The following is a 19,116-nucleotide window of genomic DNA, read 5'->3' as shown; positions in this document are numbered from 1 at the left end:
AAATACATTCGTCTTGGCCTAGTCTTTACAGAGGGAAAATTTGCCAAGAATTCTTAACCACAGGCTCACCGTCACTCAGGTTTGCTATTCCAATTTATACTGTCTGCATGGTCTGGCAATTTCCAACTTGTGAAAGTTGTTTTAAATGGTTCCCATGCCTCAGGGTTCCTAGCAGAAGCAAATGCAAATCCTCCCTGAAGGGATACACTCTTGGTCCAGACCTCCTAGGAACCCCAGAGAGAAAACTCTACCATAAGCTCACAAACCACAACTAGAAAAGACAGGGAAACAAGTAACCTTGAATGTGAGGAGAAGTTATAAACAGCAGAATTAGAATCCCAAGACATTCAGATAATAGGATTATGAAGATAAATACAAAAAGTTAAAAGAAGTTAAAGTTAAAAGAAATACAAAAAAGAATGAAAAATATGAGCACAAAACAAAAATGCCATCAAAGGAGAGTAGGTTGTTTTTTAAAAAGAACCACATACAACTTCTAGAAGCAGTGGGTGGGTTACACAGGAATAGGTGCAGCACATAACTAGAGTGCAGGGCAATAGCTGAAGAAGTTACCTGGAGCACAGCACAGAGAGACAATATGATAAAAAATATAAGAAACTGAAACACAAAAAGAGAATTAGGTAGTCTAACATAATCCTCTTCAGATTTCCAGAGGAAAATTAGAATAGGGAGAGAGACAGTATTCAAAGAGATTGTCCTTTGGCAATCCTTTATTAGGATGAGAATTTCTTCTATTTCATGAATTTCTTTTGGATTTATTGAGTTTTCGTTTTGGTGGTTTTTTCATTTAACCACCCCTTTCCCTGCCCCAAGCTTTGTAGTTTGTGTGTCTGTTCCTGTTGTCTCTTGTTTCTATTGATTCTTACTCAACTAGTTGCTTTTCATGCTTGATTATCTTTGTGTACTGATGATTATATTCTTTGGCAGTTTATTTTAAGAATTAGGTGAGAGCCGTTTGTTTGCTTCTGCCAGGTGTTTGGTGGCATGACCATTCTGGGACCATTTTAATTCAAGTTCAGTGTTTGGTGTGTTTTCGTCCGTCCACATGATGCTGACCTAGGCTGCAAGGTCATCTTCACTGTGAGGCTCGCCCATTTTTCAGCAGGTGTCTTCAGTACAAAAGTGGCTTTGACTGCTGGATTACTCCTCTGGGTTCTTGTTTTCTTTTAGATTTTGGTGTACTTATTCCTTACCATTTTCTTAGTTCTTGATACTTTTATGAACATGTTTTTATGTTTCATTTAGCTTTTTAAATTGTCCTCATTAGAATGATGGTCTGAAAGTACTGGTTCTTACCATTACCAAAAGCAAAAATCATATTATGCTGTGTTCAAAGACTGACGTTTATGTTCTGTAATGGAGGGTAGCTGTCATTAAATTGTTCTGTTTAATATTCCAAAAAGGGTGAATTGTTGTCTATTCCTAAAATGATGTGTCACTAGAACAGGAGTAATAAAAATCCTCAAAAGTTTGTTGGGTGATTTATAATTTGCAACAAGGTACATATTCAGAATAGCTCCTTAGAATGTAATTTCTAAATAAATAAAATAGTGATATTTTTGGATGACTCGTAGCGCATCTCCTTACTCAAGCTATTCCTTCTTCCCCCTCTTTCCTTGCCTTATCTAATCTGTCACAACTCCTGTTAACTTGACCTTCTTAATATCTCTTAAAACTATGTGCCTTTTCATCCCTCTTTCCTTTACCCAAGTTCAGATCATCAAATCCCTCCCTTGGAGTCTTCCTAGCACTGTCCTCTGGCCTTTCAAAGGTTAGCCATTGGCTCCCATTATTCTCAGGAGAAAGTCCAAGCTCCTGTGTGGCCCACGTCCCTCACATGACCATTCACTGCCTGGCTGCTTAGCTCCTGCTGTCACACTCACACTTTCAGCCTCCATCTTCCCATACATCTTCCTATGCCACTTCTTCAGTCGTTACTTTTGTAAGCACTCGGTAATTGTTCATTAAATGAACCAGCAAATGATGTTGTGTGACGCTAGGGAGATCCAAGTAGTCATAGGCCCTCTCATGTTTCTATTAGAAAGCTGTGTAGGTAGGTAGTTGAGCCATATTGCACGGCCAGCATGGTAATGTCTGAATTTAATTACTCATTTTGTATCATGTCTTTAAAGCAAACCTTTCAGTGAAAAGTCAGAACAAACACAAACAACTCTTCAGAGCAAACCTTTCAGTGAAAAGTCAGAACAAACACAAACAACTCTTTAGAGCAAACCTTTCAGTGAAAAGTCAGAACAAACACAACTTTAGAGCAGACTGTTCAGTGAAAAGTCAGAACAAACACACACAACAAAAACCACCTCTCCTCAGTAGTTTGTATTTTAGCCCCCCCACCCCACAAGTAACCTTATGTTAGAATTACAGAGGCATCTCCACAATAGCAACCAGGAGGTACAGACTTCATCACATGTCCTTACAATGGCAACAGCTGTAGGTTACGTACTGTGTTCCTGAGTGACAGCCACACACAACAGAGACTGGCGTCATCACCCAATTCATCTTCAAATGTGAAGGACTCCAGTGACACCCACTTTTAGTCCTTGGGTCTTTGGTGGTAAAGAAGAATCTTTGTCATTGAAAGACCTCAGGTCCATTGTTTTTTGTCATATGGAATGAAATGAGTCAGGTGCCTTCCTTTCCTTTGTTTGGAATGTGTCGTGCTGTGAGATCCACTGTAGAATACTATAGGGCATCTTGACACAAATTCATCATCATCTAGGAGATAGTGCTACTTTCTTTTCTTTTCTTTTCTTTTCTTTTCTTTTCTTTTCTTTTCTTTTCTTTTCTTTTCTTTTTTTTTCTTTGACAGTGCTCCTTCTTGTTTTGTTGACTGTCGTGATCACTGAATCTCTCTCATTGATTGCACCAAAATGATTTTTCTCTCTTTTGGTAATCTGACATACTGTTTTATTAGAGTTATTTGGGAAGTCTTTTTACTGCTGCTAAGTAAAGAACAGTTCCAAGATATGCAAACTTTTTTAAAAACTTGATTAGAAGTCATTTTACCAATTTGCATTCTGATCTACAGGCAGGAGATAAAAGTAGAACTACAGCTCCCCCAGTGGTGAGAAGTTTGTGGTAAGCAGTGCCACACACCGTTTCACTCTCTTCCTGCCTGTTTTAAACACCTGTAATGCGTTCTGGTATTCCCAGTGCAGCCTACTAACCAATCTCAACACAGTACTTCAGGTCACCGCTACCAGTCAGATTTGGCACTTGAGATCCCAGGACTAGCTTTTCTTGTGTGATTCTTCCTTGTTCACCTTGCACAAATATATATTTTTTCGTGTCTCTGTTTTACAACTCTACGCACATTTATATTTTGGATGCTATTTCCCCCGCTCAGTGTGTTCTTTGTGGTATCTAACAACAAATTATATAAGCAAATAAAGATCACTGTTAACAGCTAATCTGTATTGAGTAGTTACTATGTACCAGGCACTGTATTGCTTACCATGCATTATTTCATTGCATTCTTGTAACAGCTCTCAGAGACCATTATTATTCCCATTTTATAGATGGAGAAACTAGGGCAAGACTAAATAACTGGTAAATGGCAGAGGCTGGATTTTAACTCAGGTTACCTGCCCAATTTTTTTAACTTCTTAGCTATTACTTCCCTAACCAATGAAGGCTGGGTTAAAACCAAAATGATTCATAGTAAATATGCTTTTGCCTGTGCTGTCATTAGGTTAAAATAAAAAGCCAGTACCTTTGTATTTTTCCAGATTGCAGACCAACTTAGCACAACCTTTTTCATCTCTTTCTAAGAAATTTATAGTTTTCTGTCTATTTTAAAAAAATCTTCTGGAAGATTTCATAAATATGACTTAGGCTTTTATTAACCTCTTTTGCTTTTATCTTTGCATATCTCCAACAACCTTTATAATTTTGAGAGAGCAGCTATCTTTGTAGGCTGTCTTATACGTTCACAGATGGTATTATTTTATCTGTCCTCATACCATCTGTAGCATCAACCTAGTCTGTTCCAATTGGTGTTATCTTTCATTTATGCAGGAGTGAGTTATTAAAATAAAACTTTATATTTGTATAGCATTTTGGGTAAACGTTAGGGTAAAACATTGATTTATTTTATCACAACAATCCTATGCAAAGAAAATTTAATTTTTTATTTTTTTCACCTCATCTTGATTTACTTTATATGTGTCTTTGGAATTGAGCTGAATTGAATTCAAGAACTACTTATTGAACACATATTGTGATCCCAGAACTATGGGAATGAAGAAATGATCCCTATTGTCACTGAGCTTACAGTCCAGCAGAAAAGACAGCGAAGTAAATACAATTACGATTTCCACTATGGAAAGACAATAGAGGGTTGTGTGGAAAAGGATGACAGAGGATTAAATCTGGTCTGGTGAGTCCAAAAAGCCCTTTCAGAAGAAGGGTGAGTAGGCGTTTGCCAAACAAAGCGGAGCTGATAGGTAGTAGGAAAGCAGAAGAGAGTCTTGAAGGTAGAGTGAGCAGCAAATAAGGAGGCCCTGATGTCGGAGAACTTGGAGTGACCAAAACATGGAACAAGTTCAGTCTAACTGAAACTTAAAGTGAGAGGAAGAGAGTGGCAGAGGCCTGAATTGAGACTTGAGAGGTAAGCAGGGACCAGTTGTCTTGTCGGTCAGTGAGGGAATCTGGATTTGTGTCGAAGATTATTAGCAAGTCATTGATGAGCTGAAAGCAGAGGTAAGACGTGAACAGATTTAGAAGACCGCTCAGGCTACAGTGTGGAGACTGGATTGGCAAAAGGGACAGAAGTGGATGGAGGAAAGTTAGGAGGCTCTTTGTAGTCTGTGTGAGAAATGATTTTTACTTAAACTAGTGTAATGGTAGTAGAGCTGGAAAGAAATGGATTGATTTAAGAGGCCACCCCACTGAGAATGGAGGAACCAGTGTGTATGTCTACAAAGCTTGGGTGTGTTCTGTGTCATGCTGAACCAAATGCCTGTTCTATGTAGTAGAGTATGAGCCAGAGAAAAATGAAAGCAAGTTAGTTTGCATGTTGTAAACAGGCATGACCTCACAGAGTGGTTTGAAGGACAATAAAGAGAAAAGCACTTAATGAATTGGGAAGTACTCAGTTTAACAGTCATCTAGGCAGGATTCTGAGGCTTTATGTCGGTGTGTGTGATATCAACAGAACTTAGTTAGACAAATGTGTATTCAGTAGCTCATGTTTCCCTTTGGCCCTAAGTGTCAGTTCATTTTTTCATTTGCTTGCTTGCTCATTCTTTCATTCACTCAAAAGAACATTTACTGAGGGCTCACTGTCTACTAGGTATGTTTACTTGTCTTGGTCTTTAATACCACATATGGCCATTACACCTAGTGTGGGCCTTTGGCATTTATTGGTACTACATGGGCCACATGCCGTTTAGGGCACATTTAGTCAATCAGGTTTCCATTTTAAGCTGACAGCCTCACCATTTCCTCCCAAGTGGCCCACCCATCACTTAGGGTGTGGCCACTGATGAAGTCCTGCAGCTCTGGTCTCCCCTGTCTCCTGATGTCTTATCTTTTGTATGTTCTGTTACTGCCCTGAGTCTTTGCTCAGGCTCGGTATGCCTAATCGCACTTTAGTCGAACGGGTGATCAATTCAGCCACCACTACGAAGTCTTCTTTCAAAGTAGTTGGCTGACTGATGAATTGGTTTTTGACTGAGATGATCAGTCATTTCAGTTAGACTAGAAAACTCAGTTGCCCATTGTAGACCTATTATATTAGCCAAAGTAAAACAAGCAGTTGTAGCAAATAAATCCTCAATCTAGTGGTTTAAATACAATAAAAGTTTATTTCTTGCTAATGTAAAGTCCAGCTGGTAGCAAATGTGGGAGTGATGGGTTTTCTGCTCCAATAACAGACCCAGGCTGAGAGAGTCTTCAGGTGGCTTGCAGGATTGTTCTGGGCCCAGCATTCAGCTGGGGAAAGAGCAGATGCGCAAGATCACACAGGAGGTTTTTATGGGCCAGAGCCAGAAGTGGCTAAATCAATAGGTACATGGCTATACCTAATTGCAGAGGGAAACTGGGAAGTGTCATCTGTGTTTGCCCGAGAGGAACGGAAAATCTAATGAGCCAGTGTCTGCTCCACCTAGCTAATGGCTTTCAGTGTATGGTACCTGCTCTTTGATTCAAATGATGGAGGTTGGGAAGGGTCAGAGGTATGGAGGAGGAGTCTCTTTATGTTTTTCTAAGTAGCTGTTGTCACAGTGCTGGGCATAAGAGTGGAAATGTCTATATTCTGAAATCCTAGCATATCTTATAATTGTTACTACTCTGTTCTCACAGGGAGATAAATGCTCGACTAGATGCTGTATCTGAAGTGCTCCATTCAGAATCCAGTGTGTTTAGTCAGATAGAAAATCATCTGCGTAAACTGCCTGATATAGAGAGAGGACTCTGCAGCATTTATCACAAAAAAGTAAGTGTGATAGAAATCAAATCTATTAAAACTGTTAATGTTCTTCAGCATGAGGACACCAAGTATTAAAGGAAAGCACCTCAGAGCTTTATCAATGTTATTATTTTGTGAAATCTTATGGATAACATGAGAGAATTGTTAGAACATTTAATTGCACAAATTAAAGTTATTCCAGTTTTTTTCATTGTAAAAAGTAAAGTTTGCCCATTTCTGTTAACTACAGCAAGACATAGAGGCCCTTCTATTATAATACAGGATATTCTCATGTTTCATCCTCAAAAAGTGGACCATCATCAGAACAGGAGATTTCTTAGACTAGCCATTTTTTTAAAAAATTTATTTAATTATTTGAGAGAGAGAGAGAGAGTGCACGTGCATGCACATGTGTGCATGGGGGGGTGAGGGCGGAGGGGCAGTGGAAGAGGGGAGAGAGAATCCCTAGTTGACTCTGCTGAGCACAGATCTGGGAGTGGGGCTCAATCCCACAATCCTGAAGTCATGACCTGAGCTGAAACCAAGAGTCCAACACTTAACTGACTGTGCCACCCAGGCACCCCTAGACTAGCCATTTTTAAAAAGAAATGCCTTATTTCTTTTGACCCCAGAACAACTTCTTATTTGACTTATCCAAAGGGAAAATCTGCTAATGTATCTGTGGCGGTATCAATATGCAAATGAGTTTGGGTATTGAAGCTAAGTAAAAAGCATTATTTTGATTTTTATCACTTAAGCTTTACAGTTTGTCATAATAATAACAAGAGAGGATTTTCCCATGAGGCTAGCAGGAGATTTTTTTCAACAGAAACTTTGCAAATCAGAAAGGAGTGGTGCGATATACTGAAAGTGCATAATGAGAAAAAATCTGCAGCCAAGAATACTCTATCCAGCAAGGCTATCATGCAGAATAGAAGGAGAGATGGTTTCCCAGACAAACAGAAACTAAAAGGAGTTCATGGCCACTGAACCAGTGCTGCCAGAACTATTAAAGGTGAGCTAGAGTGGAAAGAAGAGACCAAAAGTGAAGTATAAAGGTAGAAAATCCAAAAGCAGTAAAAATGAATATTTTGGTAAAAAATCAGTCAAGGAACTCACACACAAAAAAGGATGTAAATATAATAACATATACCTAAAACATGGGGAGGAGAGGAGAAAAGAATGGGTTCCAACTTAAACAACCATCACCTTAATATAGACTGTTACGTGCAGAAGAGGTTAGATACAGACCTAATGGTAACCATATATTAAAAATCAGTAGTAAACTTGTAAAGAATAAAGAGAAAGAAATCTAAATGTATCACCAGAGAAAATCAGCAAAACATGAAAGAGAGAAAGAAAAGATCAGAGAAAGTCTTCAGTAACAACCACAAAACAAGTAATAAATTGGCAATAAATACATCTCTATTAATAATTACTTGGAATGTAAATGCACTAAACACTCCAATCAAAAGACATAGGGTGACAGAATGAATAAACAAACAAGACCCATGTCTATGCTGCCTACAAGAGACTCATCTTAGACCTCAAGACACCAGCAGATTAAAAGTGAGGGGATAGAGAGACATCTACCATGCAAATGGATGTCCAAAGAAAGCCAGGGTAGCAATACTTATATTGGACAAACTGGACTTTAAAACAAAAACTGTAACAAAGAAGGGCACTAAATAATAATAAAGGGGACAATACAAAAAGAAGATATAACAATTGTAAATATGTATGCAACCAACATAGCACCCAAATACATAAACAGTTAATAGCCAACATAGAGGAACTAATTGATAATAATACAATAATAGATCAATGCACAGATCGTCTAAACAGAAAATCAAGGAAACAGTGGCTTTGAATGGCACATTGGACCAGATGGACTTAACAGATAAATTCAGAACATTTCATCCTAAACCAACAGAATACACATTCTTTTCAAGTGCACACATAACATTCTCCAGAATAGATCATGTATTAGCCCACAAAACAAACCTCAGCAAATTTGAGAGGATCGAAGTCATACCATGCATCTTTTCTGACCACAACGCTATGAAATTGGGAGTCAACTACAAGAAAAAATCTCGAAAGACCACAAATACAAGGAGGTTAAACAACATGCTACTAAATGATGAATGGTGGATCAACCAGGAAATCAAAGGAGAAAGAAAAAACTACAGGGAAACAAATGCAAATGAAAACATGATGGTCCAAAACCTTTACGACACAGCAGAGGCAGTCATAAGAGGGAAGTTTATAGCAATACAGGCGCCCACCTCAAGAAGCAAGACAAATCTCAAATAAACAACCTAACCTTACTCCTAAAGGAGCTAGAAAAAGAACAAACAAAATCTAAAATGAGGAGAAGGAAGGAAATAAAGATCAGAGCAGGAATAAATGATATGGAAACTAAAAAAAGCAATAGAACAGATCAGTGAAAACAGAAGCTGGTTCTTTGAAAAAAATTAATAGAATTGATAAACCTCTAGCCAGACTTACCAAGAAAAAAAGAAAGGACTCAAATAAAATCACAAATGAGAGAGGAGAAATAACAACCAACACCACAGAAATACCAACAATCATAAGAGAATATTATAAACTATATGCCAACAAACTGGACAACCTGGAAGAAATGGATAAATTCCTAGAAATATATAAACTACCAAAACTGAAACAAGGAGAAAAAGAAAACTTGAACACACCAATAACTACAAAGAAATTGAATTGATTCAGTAATCAAAAATCTCCCAACAAACAAAAGTCCAGGATCAGATGGCTTCACGGGTGAATTCTCCTAAACATTTAAAGAAGAGTTAATACCTGATCTTCTCAAACTATTCCAAAAAATAGAAAAGGAAGGGAAACTTCCAAATTTGTTCTGAGGCCAGCATTACCCTGATACCAAAATCGGATAAAGACACCACTGAAAAAGAGATCTCTAGGCCAATATCCCTGATGAACATAGGTACAAAAAATCCCAACAAAATACTCGCAAACTAAATCCAACCATACATTAAAAGAAATCATTCATCACGATCAAGTGGGATTTATTCCTGGGCTGCAAGGTTGGTGTTCAGTATTCTTAAATCAACATGATACATCATATCATTAAGAGAAAGGAGAAGAATCATGTGATCATTTCAATAGATGCAGAAAAAGCTTTTGGCAAAGTGCAGCATCCATTTATGATAAAAACCTTCAACAAAGTAGGTTTAGAGGGAACATACCTCAACATTATAAAGGGCATATATGAAAAACCTACAGCTAACATCCTTAAAGGGGAAAAAGTAAGAGTAAGGTCAGGAATAAGACAAGGATGTCCACTCACGGCTTTTATTCACCATAGTACTGGAAGTCCTAGCCACAGCAATCAGAAGATAAAAAGAAATCAAAGGCATCCAAATGGGTAAGGAAGAAGTATAACTTTCACTATTTGCACATGACGTGATACTCCATATAGAAAACCCTAAAGACTCCACCAAAAAACTGCTAGAACTGATAATTGAGTTAAGTCCCATGATACAAAATCAATGTACAGAAATCTGTTGCATTTATATATACCAATAATGAGGCAGCAGAAAGAGAAATTAAGAAAACAGTTCCTCATAAGAACTAGGATGATCAGAAGGGGAAGAAAGGGATAAAGAAGGGGGGGGTAATCAGAAGGGGGAATGAAACATGAGAGACTATGGACTATGAGAAACAAACTGAGGGCCTCAGAGGGGAGGGGGGTGGGGGAATGGGATAGACTGGTGATGGGTAGTAAGGAAGGCACGTATTGCATGGTACACTGGGTGTTATACACAACTAATGAATCATCGAGCCCTACATCGGAAACCGGGGATGTACTGTATGGTGACTAACATAATATAATAAAAAATCACTAAAAAAAAAAAAAAGAAAGAAAACAGTTCCATTTACAATTGCACCAAAAAATAATGTGATACCTAGAAATAAACCTAACCAAAGAGGTGAAACACCTGTACTCTGAAAACTATAAAACACTGATGAGGGGCGCCTGGGTGGCACAGCGGTTAAGCGTCTGCCTTCGGCTCAGGGCGTGATCCCGGCGTTACGGGATCGAGCCCCACGTCAGGCTCCTCCACTAGGAGCCTGCTTCTTCCTCTCCCACTCCCCCTGCTTGTGTTCCTTCTCTCGCTGGTTGTCTCTATCTCTGTCAAATAAATAAATAAAGTCTTTAAAAAAAAAAAACCACTGATGAAATGTCCATCAACTGATGAATTGGTAAAGAATATGTAATATGTATATATACACACACAATGGATACACACACACACACACACACACACACACACACACACACACACACACGGGGGGGGAATATTACTTGGCCATAAAAAAGAACAAAATCTTGTCATTTGTAAGGTTGTGGATGGAGCTTAGAGAATATTATGCTAAATGAAAAAAGTCAGAAAAGACAAATAACCATATGATTTCACTCATGTAGAATTTAAGAAGCAAAACAAATGAGCATTGGGGGGAAAAAGAGTGAGCAAACCATGAAAGAGACTCTTTTTAAAGGATTTTATTTATTTATTTATTTATTTATTTATTTATTTATTTATTTATTTGAGAGAGAGCACATGTGGGGTGCAGGGACAGAGGGAGAGGGAGAAGCAGACTCTCTGCTGAGCAGGACCCTGAGATGATAACTTGGGCTGAAGGCAGACACTTAACTGTCTGAGCCGCTCAGGTGCCCCAAGGAGACTCTTAATTAGAGAGAGCAAACTGATGGTTACCAAAGGGGAGGTGGGTGGGGGGACTGTGTATACTGCTTTATATTACCTTGGATAAAATGATGATGCTGAGAAGAGAGTTAGTAGCTTGTTAGTAAGGGACAGAATTAGTCTTTAAACCAGGGTCCTATACTAGGTTTTTAGTGGTTTTCATTACCTTGGATAAAATGATGATGCTGAGAAGAGAGTTAGTAGCTTGTGTTAGTAAGGGACAGAATTAGTCTTTAAACCAGGGTCCTATACTAGGTTTTTAGTGGTACACTTGGGACGTGACCATTTTTGATGTAGTAGTTTTGACTACCATTACATTTTTTTCCTGGTTATCCTGACATAAGCCATCTTTATTTTCTGCCCAAATGTAAATCCTTGCCAATGTAATAATTTTATTGTAGAACAATTTTTATGTGCCCACATTTTAGTTGTGACCAATTTTTCATTAGTCTTTACTTTTTTTAGTCCTTTCCCCCACAAAGTTTTACTGGAACGATAAGTACTGCTTCTGAGAATACTTGCAGTGCCCAAGAGGACTTATGTAACTGCTCCATATGCTTCAGCTAAATTTGAAAACAAAGAATAAGCCAGAATTGGGAAATACTAATCCCTCAGGAAGAATGCATGAGTTGGTTACGGGGTCAGTGGAGTCTTTTGTACCAGGAGTTGGTGCCCTTGTGGTGTTTTGCTGGCAGTAACAGAGGTTGTCCTGATACCGTACCGCCCCGTTATCTGCGGTTCCAGTTACCCGCCATCAACAGCAGTCCAGAAGTAGGTGGTCACCTTCCGATATATATTGTCACAAGGTCAGTAATAGCGTAACTCTGTGTCACAGTGCCTACAACATTCGCCTCACTTCATCTCATCACTAGGTATTTTATCATCTCACATAAGAAGAAGGGTGAGTACAGTATACTATATTTTGACAGAAACCACGTTCATATAGCTTATTACAGTATATCGTTGTAATTGTTCTACTTGATTATTATTGTGCGTCTCTGACGGTGCCTAGTTGATCAATTAAACTTTATCATAGGTATGTACGTGTAGGAAAAAACAGTACATATGGGGTTAGGTACTATCTGTGGTTTCAGGTATCCACTGGAGGTCTTGGAACATATCCCCCATAGATAAGGGGGGAACCTAGTGTAGCTGAAAGTTTTATGGTTGACATTTTTGAGGTTACAGAGTGGATGTCAAACCATTTGTTAGGTTGTATCATTGGTGCGGTGCCTGACAATCAGTGCATATTACCCTTCATCAGGCAGTAGGTCTCCAAGCACCTTGTCTTCACTGCTTGAAAGGATTCGCTGATAGTCGTTAAAGATTTTTGTTTTTCTCAAGAAAAAATAGGGACAAAGCTGAGAAGATTATTAATTCCTGACTAAAAGAGCTGAGTCAGAGTATCCATGGCATCAAGACAGAAGCATCTTTCCATGGTGCTGTGATTTCTGTTGTGCTTTGCTTCCTCTTTTTAAACTTTACTTTGATGTTTTCAATTCAGAAGATTTGTGTATTTACAAAAGTTTTAAAACTCTGATAAAAGTCAGAATCTAATTCTTTTTTTAAAATGAGATATAATTGACATATAGCATTGTATGTATGTATGTATTGTGATGTGCCACATAATCAGTGGTTTGATATATGTATATATTCAGAAATAATCACAGTAGGTCAAATTAATGTTCATCACCACACATATTTACAAAGCCTTCTTTTTCTTATGATGAGAACTTTAAAGACATACTCTCTTAGCAGTGTTCGGAATACAATGCAGTATTATTAACTACAGTTTCCATGCTATATATTACATCTCCAGCATTTATTTATTTTATAATTGGAAGTTTGTACCTTTTGATCATCTTCACCCATTTCATGCACTTGCCCTCCACGGCCCACCTCTGGCAACCACAAATCTATTCTCTGCATCTCTGGGTTTGCCTTTTTTTTTTTTTTTTTTTAGATTTTACATATAATTAAAATTACATTTTAAAAGTAACCAAGAATGACTTTTGTTTTAGAGTTTCAAACTCTACTTTAGTGAAGGAACTTCTGACTCACTCAGAAGTTGTTCCTTATTGCTGTTTTAATGTTTACACAAGTGTGCCTGAAGATTGATTTGAAAAGTGAGGATTAGAAATGACTTGGTAACAGACCAACTCTAGGAAGTCTAAATGCTTTAAACCAAATTTTTATAGATTAGTTAGCTGGCTCTTGGAACACACCATCAAACACATGTCTGTTCTTTATCATTAGATTACTCTAAATAAGCTTCTGCTGTATGCACCAAATGGTGAGTGATATCCTGGGTACAGACTGTGCCAATTATGTAAAATTCATAAAATGGTTAGGAACACTGTTTGGATATTGTGGAAATGGTAAGCCTAGGCCATATGGCTGTGTGGAAAGTGCCATGGAATAGTCACAAATAGTTATTTTCATGTCGATGATAATAGAAGATACCAAGAAGGCCGACCCTGAAACAAAACAAACATTTCTTTATTAGTAAAAGTATTTTACTAAACATATATATATATAATTAGTATCTTATAGTAAAACTTCAAATTCAAATCTTAGAAAACAGCGTGAGTCTTAGAAACCCATATTAACTTTGCCCAAGAACTATTTTGTAAGAAAATGATACATAACTGCTAAGATTGGTGAATACATTTAAAGGATTATAGCACTTAGTAAATGTTAGAGGAGAGTGTTTCCAGAATTTTGTAGACAAGAATAATTTCTTGGCCAGACTGGTATAAGCCTAAAGCCACGTTCTCACTATGGAACTTAGGCTGGAGTTCTTCCAGTCCCATGATGACCCGTTTCCACACTTATGGATGTGTGCTAAAGCTCTTCCACAGAGAAATTTGCTGCTGGAAATGGGGTTGAACATGAGTGACTCCAGGAGCTACTACTTCACCCTGCTCTTCAGCTTACTGGCAATTCTGTTAAGTTATTTTGTTTAAGAAACTTGAAAACAACCTGCCTTGGGCATTTAAAACTTGACTGCCAAGCACTTTGTTTTCACTTTGCTTCTGTTGCTGACTAAAATTTTATATCTGAGGGTGAAAAATCAATCCCTTTCTTGTGTCTCAAATTACAGTAATTATGGGATTATTAATCAAAAGTTGTATTGAAATGTTTACTTTTCGTTTTTCACTTTTGTTAGAATGTATCTATTTAATAATTAACTATTGACTGTTGGCCAAAAAACTTCTAGGCTCCAGATTACAAAAATCCAGCTTCCTATATGTATCTTTCCCATCATACGGTGACTTTTCTGGGGAAGAGATACTTTTTTTTTTCTTTCTGTAAAAATTTTACTATGTTGTGTTACCATACAGAACATCATTAGTTTTTTTTTTTAATGTTTTTTTATTATATTCCGTTAGTCACCATACAGTACATCCCTGGTTTCTGATGTAAAGTTCGATGATTCATTAGTTGCGTATAACACCCAGTGCACCATGCAATACGTGCCCTCCTTACTACCCATCACCGGCCTATCCCATTCCCCTACCCCCCTCCCCTCTGAAGTCCTCAGTTTGTTTCTCAGAGTCCATAGTCTCTCATGCTTCATTCCCCCTTCTGATTACCCCCCGTTTCTTTATCCCTTTCTTCCCCTACCGATCTTCCTAGTTCTTATGTTCCATAGATGAGAAAAATCATATGATAATTGTCTTTCTCTGCTTGACTTATTTCACTTAGCATTATCTCCTCCAATGCCGTCCATGTTGCAGCAAATGTTGAGAACTCGTTCTTTCTGATAGCTGAGTAATATTCCATTATATATATGGACCACAACTTCTTAATCCAGTCATCTGTTGAAGGGCATCTCGGTTCCTTCCACGATTTAGCTATTGTGGACAATGCTGCTATGAACATTGGGGTGCACATGGCCCTTCTCTTCACTACGTCTGTATCTTTGGGGTAAATACCCAGTAGTGCAATGGCTGGGTCATAGGGTAGCTCAATTTTTAACTTTTTAAGGGACCTCCACACTGTTTTCCAGAGTGGCTGTACCAACTTGCATTCCCACCAACAATGTAGGAGGGATCCCCTTTCTCCACATCCTCTCCAGCAATTGTTGTTTCTTGCCTTGTCTATTTTTGCCATTCTGACTGGCGTAAGGTGGTATCTTAGTGTGGTTTTGATTTGAATTTTCCTGATGGCTAATGATTTGGAACATTTTTTCATGTGTCTGTTAGCCATTTGTATGTCATCATTGAAAAAGTGTCTGTTCATATCTTCTGACCATTATTATATGATTTGTTTATTTGTTTCTCGTGTATTGAGTTTGAGAAGTTCTTTGTAGATCTTGGATACCAGTCTTTTATCTGTAGCGTCATTTGCAAATATATTCTCCCATTCCATGGGCTGCCTCTTAGATTTTTTGACTGTCTCCTTGGCTGTGCAGAAGATTTTTATCTTGATGAAGCCCCACAAGTTCATTTTATCTTTTGTTTCTCTTGCCTTTGGAGCTGTGTCATGAAAAAGGTTGCTTTGGCCGATGTCGTACAGGTTGCTGCCTATGTTTTCCTCTATGATTTTGATGGATTCCTGTCTCACATCGAGGTCTTTCATCCATTTGGAGTTTATCTTTGTGTATGGTGTGAGAGAGTGGTCAAGTTTCATTCTTTTGCATGTAGTTGTCCAATTTTCCCAGCACCATTTATTGAAGAGACTGTCTTTTTTCCACCGGATGTTTTTTCCAGCTTTATCAAAGATTAGTTGCCCAAAGAGCCAAGGGTCCATTTCTGGGTTCTCTGTTCTGTTCCATTGGTCTATGTGTCTGCCCTTGTGCCACTACCATGCTGTCTGTGATCAGTACAGCTCGAAATCCAGCATTGTGATGCCCCCAGCTTTGTTTTTCCTTTTCAACAGTTCCTTGGCGATTCGGGGCCTTTTCTGGTTCCATATAATTTGAGGACTATTTGCTCCAGTTCTTTGAAAAATGTCATCGGTATTTTGATCGGGATAGCATTGGAAGTGTAGATTGCTCTGGGTAGCATGGACATTTTGACTATGTTAATTCTTCCCATCCATGAGCATGGAATATTTTTCCATCTTTTTGTGTCTTTCTCAATGTCTTTCAAGAGTGATTTATAGATTCTAGAATATAGGTCCTTTACGTCTCTGGTTAAGTTAATTCCAAGGTAACGTATGGTTTTTGGTGCTATTGTAAATGGGATGGATTCCCTAATTTCTCTTTCTTCAGTCTCATTATTCGTGTATAGAAATGCAACTGATTTCTGAGCATTGCTTTTGTATCCCGCCACATTACTGAATGGCTCTATAACTTCTAATAGTTTGGGAGTGGATTCTTTTGGGTTTTCCATATAGAGTATCATGTCATCTGCGAAGAGAGACATTTTGACTTCTTCTTTGCCGATTTGAATACCTTTGATCCCTTTTTGTTGTCTGATTGCTGTTGCAAGGACTTCTAGTACTATGTTGAATAATAGTGGCGAGAGTGGGCATCCTTGTCGAGTTCCTGATCTTAAGGGAAAGGCTTCCAGCTTTTCCCCATTGAGAATAATATTTGCAGTAGGCTTTTCATAGATGGCTTTTATGAGATTGAGAAATGTACCTTCTATTCCTACACTCTGAAGGGTTTTAATCAGGAAAGGATGCTGTATTTTGTCAAATGCTTTTTCGGCATCGATTGAGAGGATCATATGGTTCCTGAGTCTTTTCTTGTTGATATGATGTATGACGCTGATTGATTTGCGAATATTGAACCACGCTTGCATCCCAGGTATGAATCCCACTTGGTCATGATGGATAATCCTTTTAATGTACTGTTGGATTCTATTAGCAAGTATCTTGTTGAGGATTTTGGCGTCCATATTCATTAGGGAGATCGGTCTGTAATTCTCCTTTTTGAGGGGGTCTTTGCCTGGTTTGGGGATCAAGGTAATATTGGCCTCATAGAATGAGTTTGGTAGCTTTCCTTCTGTTTCTATTTTTTGAAATAGCTTTAGGAGAATAGGTATTATTTCTTCTTTGAATGTTTGGTAGAATTCCCCAGGAAAATCATCCGGGCCTGGAGTTTTGTTTTTTGGAAGGTTTTTTATCACTGACTCAATCACTTCATAATTAATTGGCCTGTTTAAAAAATCAATTTCTTCCTCTTTCAGTCTCAGTAGTTTATAGGTTTCCAGGAAGGCCTCCATCTCTTCCAGATTGCTTAATTTATTGGCATAAAGCTGTTGATAAAAGTTTCTAATAACCCTTCCAATTTCATTGGTATTGGTTGTGACCTCTCCTTTTTCATTCATAATTTTATTAATTTGGGTCCTTTCTCTATTCTTTTGGATAAGTCTTCCCAGCAGTCTGTCAATTTTATTCATTCTCTCAAAGAACCAGCTTCTAGTTCTGTGGATCTGCTCTACCGTACTCCTGGTTTCTAATTCATTGATTTCTGCTCTAATCTTGGTCAACTACTTCCTTGTGTGTGGATTAGGCCTGTCCCTCTGTTGCTGTTCCAGCTTCTTGAGGTGAGAGTATAAAAACTGCATTTTAGATTTTTCTATTCTTTTGAGTGAGGCTTGGATGGCTATGTATTTCCCCCTTAGGACTGCCTTTGCAGTATCCCATAGGTTTTGGACCGTTGTGTTTTCATTTTCGTTGGTCTGCATAAATTGTTTAAATTGATTTTTGATTTCCTGGTTTATCGAATCATTCCTGAGCAGGATGGTTCTTAGTCTCCAAGTGTTTGAGTTTCTTCCAAATTTTTCCTTGTGGTTGACTTCCAATTTCAAAGCATTGTGGTCTGAGAATATGCAGGGAATAATTTCAGTCTTTTGGTATCGGTTGAGACCTGTTTTGTGCCCCAGAACATGGTCCATTCTTGAGAAAGTTCCATGGGCATTAGAATAGAATGAGTATTCTTTGGTTCTGGGGTGTAGTGTTCTGTATATGTCAATGAGGTCCAACTCGTCGAGTATGGCATTCAAAGCCCTTGTTTCTTTGTCGATTTTCTGCATGGGTGCTCTGTCTATTTCTGATAGTGGAGTGTTGAGGTCCCCTACTATTAACGTATTTTTATCTATATATCTCTTTATTCTGGATAAGAGTTGGCTTGTGTATCTTGCTGCGCCCCTGTTGGGGGCATATATATTTATAATCATCATATCCACTTGTTGGATATATCCTTTAAGAATAATATAGTGCCCGGGGCGCCTGGGTGGCACAGCGGTTAAGCGTCTGCCTTCGGCTCAGGGCGTGATCCCGATGTTATGGGATTGAGCCCCACATCAGGCTCCTCCGCTATGAGCCTGCTTCTTCCTCTCCCACTCCCCCTGCTTGTGTTCCCTCTCTCACTGGCTGTCTCTCTGTCAAATAAATAAATAAATAAATCTAAAAAAAAAAAAAAAGAATAATATAGTGCCCTTCTGTGTCTCTAACTATAGTCTTTAGTTAAAAATCCAGTCTGTCTGCTATGAGAATTGCTACCCCAGCTTTCTTTTGAGGTCCATTGGCATGAAAGATGGTATTCCATCCCTTTACTTTCAGTCTGAATGTACCTTTAGGTTCAAAATGAGTCTCTTGTAGACAGCAAATGGATGGGTAATGTCTTTTTATCCAATCTGCAACCCTGTGGCGTTTTATGGGAGCATTTACATTGAGACTGATTATTGAGAGATATTTTTTTAATGATGCCGTGTTGTCAGTAAATTCTTTGTTTCTATCGATTGTGACTTTCTGTTCTGTATCACTCTTGGGGCCTTTTTACTTTTATAGAACCCCCCTCAATATCTCCTGTAGGGCTGGTTTCGTGGTTACGAAATTGGTCAATGACTGGAGATTCTGGAAGGTCTTTATTTCTCCATCAATTCTGAATGACAGCCTTGCTGGATAAAGGATCCTTGGCTGCATGTTTTTCTCTGAAAGAGTTTAAAAATGCCC

At 38.3% G+C, this 19,116-nt stretch overlaps 1 protein-coding gene across 4 annotated transcripts in view; it reads left to right on the top strand.

Moving 5' to 3' along the window:
• Positions 1–19,116, top strand: part of MSH3 (mutS homolog 3) — a 188,583-nt gene that overhangs the window by 77,323 nt on the left and 92,144 nt on the right. For all 4 annotated transcript variants that reach the window (XM_087862031.1, XM_087862032.1, XM_087862030.1 and 1 more), the window contains exon 13: positions 6,343–6,475. In XM_087862031.1, coding sequence (XP_087718157.1) covers positions 6,343–6,475 — 133 coding nt within the window. The remainder of the gene's footprint in view (positions 1–6,342; positions 6,476–19,116) is intronic.

This window comes from Ursus americanus, chromosome 5 (assembly GCF_024610735.1).
Source record: "Ursus americanus isolate L20-20 chromosome 5, mUrsAme1.1.p, whole genome shotgun sequence".
In the NCBI taxonomy this organism is placed as follows: Eukaryota; Metazoa; Chordata; class Mammalia; order Carnivora; family Ursidae; genus Ursus; species Ursus americanus.
This window is presented reverse-complemented; position numbering and strand designations above follow the sequence as displayed.